Consider the following 11,055-nt stretch of genomic DNA (forward strand, 5'->3'; position numbering starts at 1 on the left):
AAGATTTTATCTAGTTCTAACTTCAAACGAAACAAAAGAATAAACTGATCAATCTCTGTGGAACATGGATAGCGACTAATGTAAACTTCAATTTATATTATAAAAATAAAAAACACTCACAATAGCTTTCTATTTACGGTTGACAATATTTTTTGTTTCAATGTGTATTTTATTTAGTTTATTATTCTTGAATGGTAAAAAATGAAAAGTACAGAAGAAGGATAAAGCAAACGATAGGTAATTGGAGCTATTTAAGACTGTTGCAATTAGCAAATTAGTTCAACGAAACGACAGATCGATTGAAGAACACTGTTGAGTTTCTATAACTGATATGAAGTTGTTTGGTGACAGTATGGTCTGGGGGAAGCTGAAGATCTTTTCGCTTTCTCATTATGCTTAATTAGATAAGATGATCTTTGATCTACTTTTATTAAATTTATCCACAAGGCGCATACACTGTCAAAAGTGTTATTACTAATTAGTTGATTTTTATACTCTCAACTTTCTTCTGTTTCTTTTCGCCAAACGGCGGTCTCGTTTTTCAAAGTTATGAGAATGAGAGTTAAATTTTTGAAATTTTTAATGCATTTTTTAGATCTTCATTTTGGCTTGTACCTTTAATTAGTGTTGAAAAATGAGAAAAAATCCATTTTTTCGTAATTTCAAAACAGGATGTTCACCCCTTATGACTCAAATGAGGGTATATGTTTCTTCCCATGAACGCTACGATTATGATATGCGGCATATCAATGTAGTATCCATTGGCATAGCTTTGATTGCCCTGAATGCCCCAGTTCAAAGGGTAAGGGTAAGAATTACATACAAAATTGACCTCCGCCCTTCAAATTCAAGCAATAAAAGATTTTGACATTTCTGATATTATGTTATTTAATATTTTTTGTAGATAATTAATAAAAGAAGTCAAAGTCAACGATTGTGTAGTGTGTAATAATAATTAGAGATATATTAATATTATTGAATATTTTATAAATCAGTTTTTCATTGCTTTGGTTTTGTGTTCCGTACAAGATTCAGATGCAAACTCAAACTTTGAAGCGAGTAAAATCCACAAAATTTGTAGTGTCTTCTCAATTGCAATTGTATCATTAACTGGATGAATAGTGTCATATTTGCACAGAAATTCGATTGCTTTTTGTTCGTAAGACAGTAATTGGTTTCTGGGCAAATGACGAATTTCCTGGGCGGTCATAAAAATGGGTTTAATAGCATCGGCATAAAGTTTATCTTGTGAACAATTCACGGCACTAGTTAATTGACACCATATTACATTTGAGCATGTAAAACATTCACATTTAAATTGATATCGATCATCCAATTCAGGAATAACATTCGGATTCTGTTCGAGCGCTGAATAAGATCGAAATATTTGTGCTCCTCTTTTAATCGGTCGAATCACTTTACAGACGAGACGATCATTTATGCCAAACCAGGAAATATTCGGCACACACGAGTGATTCATGGCACAACCGAATGGATACATGCCACTGGCGTAATGCTTTTTTGTGCATGTCATCAGCTTGGCTTTTTCATCTCTTTGAACATATTGATATAAATCAATGGCATGTTCCGAAATATGTAGAAAATGTAGAATTAAATGTTGCAAAAAGCGCGCATGTTTCATTTTAGTGAATTTCAAATTAAAATCGGGAATCTGCATGAGAGTGGAAAATATAAAAGCAGATGTGTTCCGTAGCTTTTGTATCTGGTCCGCGGAGCGCTTATCATGATTGGTAGTTAGTTGGAAAATTGAGCAAAAATCTCGATGTATGGCATTTGTGAGACCAATCGGTTCCTTGCCTTTAAGCAATGACTCAACAGTTTTCGTTAGCACATCAATATCGGGGAATGCTTCATTTGTCTTGAATAAAATTTCCAAAACTAATTGACACGATTCCGAATTCGTCTTGGGTATCGGTAAATTACAGCTTAAGCTATGATTTGACATATCCATGCAGCCATCGTAACAGAAACGACTTGATATACAATTTTCACAAGCCACGAAATTCCTTAGCTCCTTAAAGCAATGAACGCATCGATCATGACCGATGCCAATATATTTGGTTGGAATTATTGAATATGGACGCTCCACCAAAATTGTTTGGCCAATTTCAAGGTCACGATTTGTTATAACATGACGACCGTATTCAATATCTGAATAGATTTCCAAGCACTCTGCGACACCTGCAAATTTTTTGTGTTCACCAAAACTCAATGTCGGTTCACGAACATCGAATTGATGGACCTTCGACCGTCTGTTGTTCATTAAAGTTGAACATTGTGAAATTCGTTTTTCTAGCTTAGGTATTAAATGATCCGGATAGTTTGATTTTCTTGCTAATTTTAGATCAACCATACATTCGGCCAACATATTCATATGGAAAAAACACGATGATCTATTTGCATATGCTATTCCCACCTCTTCGGTTTCATTTTCGGCCAATTTTAAACTTTTATTAAATTTCTTCATTGCATTTGGATATTTTTTCTGCGCAAATAATTCTTTTCCTTCTTCACGGTATTCTTTTGCGACGCGATTATCCTTCAGAGGCATGGCCGATTCAGCCTTTTCGAGTCTGGATTCAATTGGGCTCAAGTGTATCACATGATGTTTCATTTTAAATAGATCAATGTAAATATCCGATTTTTCCGATGTACATTTTTTCCACAATATGCTTTGTGGCTCGGACTTTTTAATCAAACACTTCATTATCTGAAATTTAAAAAAAATATCCCACAATCAAATGTTCGATGTTTTGGACAGTAAATAAAAATCGAGTTTTAAAACTTTTTTCACAATCGCAATTTTGTTTACCAAAAATTGAAGTAAATTCTTTTTTATCGATTTGAAATAATATTTTTTGATTTCTCTCAAGATGGAAACAATATTTACTCATTCGACTGGTTGCTTCGATTGATATCAATTAATCAAATTTTATAACGAGAATTAAATTTGAGGTCTTCAGAATAGCTATATCAATTGTCAATGCCGACATCAACAATCTAATCATTTATTATTATCTTGATTGGAATCATTTTATCGTTAATTTAACTCTTTTATCAGTCAATCAATCGAGTTCTTGTTGTTCAATAACTTGAACTTGATAACATTTAATGCCTTTCAAAAGTTCTTCATTTTTTTCAAACCTTTTTCACCATGTTAGTAAATAACTGCAGTGTGAAAAGATGCATTTTGATTTATTTTGCCAAGATTTCTTAAATTTTTTCTTAACGTCTTCGTTTACATATTCAATGCTTTTTTATTCAATTAAATTAGTTTTGTTAGTATTAGTTATTCCAGCCTCAAGTCATAGAGAAACAGCGTTGAATATGGGCGCCAATATAAATACATCTTCAATTTATACCTTGGTTTTAGTTTATTCAGATAAAGAAATTATATCCCGCTTTTAAATCTGACTACACACTGAGAGCCATAGTTTAGATTCTCAAGAAATTTCATATTTCTCATAGAAACAATATAGCAAAAAATAGAAAGTCTCCATATTTAGCAATTTCATTCTAATCGCCAGACAACAAAAATGTGCCCTAATACCTTTTGTAATTCCGAAAAAAATGCAAAAGTACAAAGAAACATATGTGATTTTCAGACATTATATTGAGATATTCAGCCAGATATCGTCAGGAGCTGAAATGGAGTGAAAACAATAAAAGTGATTGTTATAGTGATTGTAGCAATATAAGTGTAATTATAGCCATAACAATCACTTCTATTGTTTTCACTCAATTTCAGCTCCTGACGATATCTGGCTGAGCTGATTCATCCGGCTGAAAATATTTCAAAATAATGTCTGGTGATTTTTTGTTATTAATTATTAAAAAGGAATCACCATGAATGTTTCAAATTGAAATACAAGTTATAACAATCACATGCTGCATAGTTCAAACATATCTTCTCTATTTTAACAAAATTAATTTAGCCCGATTTGAATAAAACACATGCTACAAGTGAGATTTGATGAATTATAAATAAACCCCAAAAATGCTCATCTCAAAAATATTCGTGTAATATTGCTATTATTATTTATTTATCAATTTTCAAAATGCTGAACAAACGTCTTTTCTTGTTTTGAGACATTCCAACGTTGATTCTTTGTTTAAATTTATCCCATTCGAATGTAAAACAATAACAAAATGAAATAAACAAATTTAACGCCGCGAAGAAAAAAGTGAGTCATCGATTAATAGATGGCGTTGGTATCGACAGCCAAAATAAAAGAAATATTTCGTCATAGTCACTAGAATGAAATATATTTTTGAATTAAAAATACTCTTCTATAAAAACGAATTCACGTAATTTTGGGAAAGACGTTCAAAATGACTTTTATAAATAATGGCATTGAAACAAATTTCTTCAATTTAAAACCAGCGCTGCAAAGTGTCGCCTTCAAAAGCCATTGTATATTGCGTTAGACCGTCAAGAACGTGTTGGTGCGTTAAACGCTAAGAATCGTTGCATTGTCATCATCCGAGTGACATTTCTCTGCATTACAGTCCATTATTTTCGATATACATCATCAAAACCTTATTTTCTCACATTTATTAGCTGCATAAATATTCTTTTGGTGCAAACAATTATTAAATATTATTCGATAATTCCGTGTATTCAGGTTTAGTTTAGTAGAAAAACATTTTATCGTTTGCATTTAATTTGTTTGATCGGCGACAAATCTTATTAGAATAAAAATTCGGTAAGAACCAAACTCGATAAGAAAACCAAAGGCAACAAATTACAATGGACGATCAACTCACAACCGCCGAACCTTCACAACAATTTGAAAACATCGATTTCAACTCATCGCCAGATGATAATAATAAAGAATCCAGTAATAATGACGATCATGAACAGGTAGAGTGTTCATATTTTAATATATGTATAGAATTCTTTTCTGAATTCGATTGAAATGGAGAGAGTTTAAATGAGATTAAATTCTTTCCATAAACACCATTCGCATCTCATAATTTCCGATTCCGAAAACTCTCCGCTCGTTTTATTCGGTACTCATTTTCAAGTGTAGCGATAAAATATATCACATCCGAACAACGCCTCAAACGTAATTTTATCACTGTACTGTTAATTGTTTATGTGCTGTCATTTGTTTTTGATAACAAGTACCACTCTGTTAATGCATAGCGAATTTATCGGCAACGACGCCTTTTCGTGGAATAATCAACGCCAATGATATTATAAACAACATACATGAGTCAATGCGTAGTGCGACAGCCATGCCGAAAATAATATATTCATTGAAAATCCTATACAATGAACACGTATATGAAAATACACAGTCCCCGATTGAGAGAATAAGGTTGAGAGAAAAGGTCAAATACAGCGTATTTTCGAACGTCAAATTTAATTATTTGGCACTCAAATCTGAAGAAAAACGCAAAAAAAAAATATTGTAAAAAATGTCGATTTTTTAAGAGAAATCTGATTTGCCGCTAATTCAAAGTAAATCAGCTACTTTTCCGTTTTTCTCTTCAATATGTCCCCTGTGTTAATAATACGTACTCGTGCACACATACATAGATGACATAATCAATTGTGAAAAAAATAGTGTGCATTTTTATGATCAGCCAATTAGCAGCGCATAAAAGACTTAATTCGTTGTATACAAAAATTACTTCAAAACTCCGCATAGTCGTTGCGAATTATGAAAAGGAAGCCATAAAAATGACATATTTTTATTGCATAAAATTCCCTCGAAAATGAACATTTTTTGGGCAGAGAAATAGCATAAAATCACACTAATGAGCAATAAAATTGCAAGCAGCCAAGTCAATTCTTGCCTTCAAAGCGTCAAAATTTGAATTCAAATATTTGAATTAGTAATAATAAAAAGACGAATCGTAAAATCATGAAAAAGAACAAACTACTTAATTATAGCTGAAGCTTGAAGAAATAAAAATGCACGTACGTAAAAATTGTGCAGATCAAAAACCAGCTGAATTTTTGTGCAGAGTCTTTTAAATGCATGAAAAAGTAACATTGAATTGAATGCATCATTCCATTATTTGTGTCACTGTCATCAAAATCACAGCACGCAGTGTGTGTGTGTGTGTTTGTGCGTTTGGAAAAGACCCCATATTGAATGCAACGAACAATAGAATCAAAGTCAACGAAATAACACTCTGTGGTGTTGGTCTTTGATTGATTTTATATGTTCCTTGAAGCAGCCGGAAATCTTTTATTAAAGATGTTCGTTGTATCGAAACACGCATAGTTTTCAACATCACTGATTATTATTATGTTCAACATGCATTGATTTAGAGTATTCAATGAAGAGTGGAATCGACGATTTTTAAAGAGCCCATTCACAAATTCAATGGCATTTCGTCCAAATAAAAAAGTAAACAAAATTCAAGAAGGGGTTATAAATTAAAATCAAAATATATTGATGGAATTTTGCAATAATGAACCGTTAGGGTAATGGGCCGTAAAGGATTATAATCAAACCGTAACGTTTATGTTATGGAATTTTCCCTATATAAAAAAATACCGTTCTTAAACTTTCGCTCTCTTTTTAACCCATTTTTTTAGAATGAAGCCAGCAACAATACAATGGAAGACATCTCAACGGATGAACATTCGGATTTCTTTATCGAAATCACCGTATCCGAACCGCAAAAAGTCGGCGAAGGCATGGGTTCTTATTTAGCGTACAAGTAAGTACTCTCAATGCGACACCGCAATTTTATTTTTATTTCCAATTTTCAATGAAAAACAACATTCATGTGCTTTGAACAAATAAAAAAAAATGTATTTAACCTTATTGTACTTGGATTGAATAAAGAGTAACGACACACACGAGCATTCCAAAATTCAAGGCCAAACAATTCAGTACGATGAGACGGTTCAGTGATTTCTTAGGATTGCACGATCTCCTTGTCAGCAAATACCTTCGTTTGGGACGAATCATTCCTCCGGCGCCGGAAAAGAATCTCTTCGGTTCGTATAATCGACTCTTTTCTTTCCAATCAATTGAAATTTAAAAATAAAATGCGGAAGACGAGATTTAATGAGGTTTTTCATCTTTGATTCAGGATCAACAAAGGTCAAAATGAGTGCACAAACACCAACTGAACCTGGAAACGGCGGCAGTCTGGAGTGGATTGAAAATCGTCGTGCTGCTCTTGAACGATTCTTATGTCGTACAGCTCAACATCCGGCACTATGTCTTGATCCAGATTTCATTAACTTTTTACAAAGCAACGAAGAACTTCCGCGTGCTGTTAACACAGCCGCACTCAGTGGTGCCGGTGTGATGCGATTGTTTAATCGTTTCGGTGAAACTGTCAATAAAATTACCTACAAAATGGATGAAAATGATCCGGTAAGAGTGAGACACTCTTTTACATTTTTACAGTAGAACTTTCTTCTTAATCAGTAGAGGTAAACTTTTGTTTGAATTTTCAGTGGTTCCAAGAGAAAATCTGCGAAATAGAAAATTTGGATAATAATTTGCAAAAATTGCATTCGGCACTAAAGTCATTGGTGCATCATCGAAAAGAGTTATCAGGATTAACTGGCGCCGTCGCTAAATCGGCTGCCATTTTAAGTACATGCGAAGAGCATACAGGTCTATCGCGAGCATTGTCACAACTAGCTGATACAGAAGAAAAAGTTGAACTACTTCGGTCCGAACAAGCCAATTCCGATTTGTATATTTTAACCGAAATAATCAAGGATTATTTGGGTTTGATTGGAGCAATTAAAGATGCTTTCCACGAACGTGTCAAGGTACATTTCCAAGGCATGCCTATTTTAAAATCTTCTATTAAAACTGTGCTATTTTAAAGGTATTCCAAAACTGGGAACATTCACAAATGCAACTGACCAAGCGACGTGAAAACAAGGCAAAATTGGAACTTGCAAACAGAACTGATAAAACTGAAGCTGCTCAAAAGGAAATTACGGAATGGGAAGCAAAGGTGCAACGTTGCCAACAAGAATTTGAAGAAATTTCAAAGGAGATTAAGAAGGAAATGGAACGCTTTGATATTAAACGCGTTTCCGAATTTAAATCGATAATCGTCAAGTATTTGGAAGATCAAATGGCTCATCAACAACAGGTTCTTATTTTTCTCTACACACTAAAAGAAATGAGGAGAATGGCCTTTTATTTTATTTATATATTCCTTTTTTCAGCTTGCCAAATATTGGGACGCATTCATTCCAATCGCTAAGGAAATCGTTTAAACCGTACTTCACACCAGATTTTCAGCATTTTTTCCCTTCTTTATATATTTTCATATGTTACACAAAATCGAATACAATTCGTTTCATTTAATTGTATCATAAATTCATTGAGAAAAAGAAACTAAAGCAAACTTGGAAATGAAAAATATATATAAATTATGAGACAGTCTTTTGTAATAAGTATGAAGATATCTATATAAGTTTGCCCAAAATTTGCGACAAAATAAAATTAAATGTATTCACTACAATGAAAAATTCTTTATACTATTACATTTGTTTATACAATAAATGTTTTCCAGAATCACAATCGAAATGAATTTTTTTTATTTGCTGCAATTTTCTATACACCAGACTGAACATAATGACCTGCTCTTATTTCTTTTAGATCAGCTCTTATTTCGTTACAAAATTAATGTTTTACTTTTATTTACAGTGAAATTTGAATTATTTTTTTATCGCAATGTTTCAAATGTCATTCACCCGTTTATTTTTATTTTGAATTTTTAATGGAAAAAAACGAGCAAAAGTCGTTGATGAAATATGGCATAAATATCGAATATGTTTGATTTTCTTTTTTATAAAATGACGTTCGGCATGGGCTTTGTTCAAAAATCAACATTTTGTAAAATAGATGTTATATATTTTTTGATACAACCCTCATGGTCTCTCATCGTTTTAAAATCATAATTTCCATAATGAAATCAAATAAATAAGATCCTTATCATGATTAAAATATAGATTTGCAAGTGGTTTATTTCAATTTAACCACTCAAAGAATAACTTTTCTTTACTTCTTTGCTCTTTATGTATTCAAAACTCGAAATTCCCTATACAAAGCATACAAACACCCATTGTCGGTATTTTATCGCTAGAGTGCTGCAAATATATGGTCCGAATTAAGGAAAAAACAATAATTTTAATCGTGAATTTTTGGTAGAATAATTTTTTCTTTGCTTCAAATCTTTTATTTGTGATGCGAATATAAAAAATGATGAATCCTTGAAAGTAGAAGGCGAAAAGCGAAAATAAAAAAAAGAGCGCCCGAAGGGGGACTTGAACCCACGACCCTTGGATTAAAAGTCCAATGCTCTACCGACTGAGCTATCCGGGCTTGGGGATAGTCGGCACAATATGCGTCAAGAGCACCGCCGCATACAACACGAACAAATGTGAAAAGGCGCGCAAACATTCTATCGACAAATTCATTTCATTCGTCATTTAAATTCTCTCGATTTTAATCGATGAATGAAAATCAGATTTTATTGAGAATTCGATATTTTAAACTATTTTATGTAAGTGTGATATAGTTTTTCAGTGAGTTTCCTAATTTTCAATGTCTTTGTACCCAATTGAGTTGCGATTTTTTGTATGGTTTTCATTTGAATAGTGGAGAAAATGAAATAGAAAAATGACATTTTTAAAAAGTAGAATTGTTAGTATAGTTACTCGGCTTTTCAGCCCAAATCAATAATAATAATTTAAAAATAGATATAAATTTTAAATGATCAAGATCGCTTGATATGTGAACATTTTCAAGATCAGTTAATCTAAAATTAAAAAGAGCCACACGTGTGCACTGATTGTATGAAATCCAACCGATGGATTTTAATATAATAATATTATCAAATTGATCAAACAATTGCTTTGGTACAAATTAATGTATTGAGAAAAATGCGACCTTATTAATCTATAAAATGGAGAAGTCTGTCTGGAAAAAAAGGCTTTTGAGTGTTCAATAGGGTGTAGCAGAAATATGAAAAAATTAAAAAACAAATACGGCGAGGGTAATAACCTTGGCTATGGGATCCCTTGATCACGAATCAGGCGTTTTTTTGCGAAAAAAATATAAAATGAGATGTCACGGGTCAATATTTGGTGCACTCGAATAATCAATTTTTCCTGCCACTGCTTTTATGAATTTCCAAGATTGTATGGAGAATAATATTTATTTTCTTAAGCCATATAGATATTGAATTTAAAATGAAGATATCCTATTATCCATCCTTAATCATGCTGACATTGTTAAGTTTAAAATATCGATTTCATTGATTCTCAATATTTCAATTCCTCTGATATCAAAACAATTTTAAATTATTTTAACTGATTAATTTCGAATAAAAAAATGTCTTTGACATTTTCGTTCAATGAATTGTAGCTTGTTATAAAAATAAACATTTGTCGATAGAATGTTTGCGCGCCTTTTCACATTTGTTCGTGCTGTATGCGGCGGTGCTCTTGACGCATATTGCGCCGACTATCCCCAAGCCCGGATAGCTCAGTCGGTAGAGCATTGGACTTTTAATCCAAGGGTCGTGGGTTCAAGTCCCCCTTCGGGCGCTCTTTTTTTTATTTTCGCTTTTCGCCTTCTACTTTTAAGGATTCATCATTTTTTATATTCGCATCACAAATAAAAGATTTGAAGCAAAGAAAAAATTATTCTACCAAAAAAATCTGATATGCAGAGACTTTCTATACTATCTAATCATGACTCATGATGGATGTACGTAGAGTAACGAAATAACAACATCGATTGGAATTTTTGCAATTAAAATGAATCGAAAAATCATAATATATATTTTAAATTGCGCATAGTTGAATTGTGAATAAGTTATTTGATTAAAAACACATTCTCAATTAGAGTCACCACTCAAGTGGTTTATTGATATTGACGTTTCGATTGATTGAGGAGATTTCATTGAAAGAGCGGCGTTGACAAATTTCAATAATGGAAGCTGTGTTGTATGCCAATCAATTTGTTCCTTTACAAACGCTTGCGACGAATTTATCTGTAATGATTTGAAATTAAAATGGCAACGAAC

At 32.4% G+C, this 11,055-nt stretch overlaps 2 protein-coding genes and 2 non-coding genes across 4 annotated transcripts; 2 read left to right on the forward strand and 2 right to left on the reverse strand.

Annotated features, from left to right (window-relative positions):
- Positions 1-896: 896 nt before the first annotated feature.
- On the reverse strand, positions 897-2,926 carry LOC116340657 (SET and MYND domain-containing protein 4-like). The gene is made up of 2 exons (XM_031767261.1): positions 2,834-2,926; positions 897-2,731 (listed from the first exon to the last, which is right to left on the reverse strand). Exon 2 carries the CDS (start codon positions 2,726-2,728, stop codon positions 992-994), a length of 1,737 nt encoding a protein of 578 aa, XP_031623121.1. The 5' UTR covers positions 2,729-2,731; positions 2,834-2,926; the 3' UTR covers positions 897-991.
- A 1,595-nt stretch (positions 2,927-4,521) lies between these two features.
- On the forward strand, positions 4,522-8,549 carry LOC116340663 (sorting nexin-2). The gene is made up of 7 exons (XM_031767270.1): positions 4,522-4,885; positions 6,578-6,702; positions 6,831-6,985; positions 7,081-7,370; positions 7,454-7,777; positions 7,837-8,109; positions 8,186-8,549. The coding sequence occupies exons 1-7, from the start codon at positions 4,772-4,774 to the stop codon at positions 8,234-8,236; spliced, it is 1,332 nt and encodes a 443-aa protein (XP_031623130.1). The 5' UTR covers positions 4,522-4,771; the 3' UTR covers positions 8,237-8,549.
- Positions 8,550-9,274: 725 nt separating this feature from the next.
- On the reverse strand, positions 9,275-9,347 carry Trnak-uuu. Its single transcript has one exon. It is a non-coding gene; the product is annotated as a tRNA-Lys (tRNA).
- A 1,153-nt stretch (positions 9,348-10,500) lies between these two features.
- Positions 10,501-10,573, forward strand: Trnak-uuu. Its single transcript has one exon. It is a non-coding gene; the product is annotated as a tRNA-Lys (tRNA).
- Positions 10,574-11,055: the final 482 nt, after the last annotated feature.

This window comes from Contarinia nasturtii, unplaced genomic scaffold (assembly GCF_009176525.2).
Source record: "Contarinia nasturtii isolate CC-2019 unplaced genomic scaffold, AAFC_CNas_1.1 Cnas_scaffold_695, whole genome shotgun sequence".
Classification (NCBI taxonomy): Eukaryota; Metazoa; Arthropoda; class Insecta; order Diptera; family Cecidomyiidae; genus Contarinia; species Contarinia nasturtii.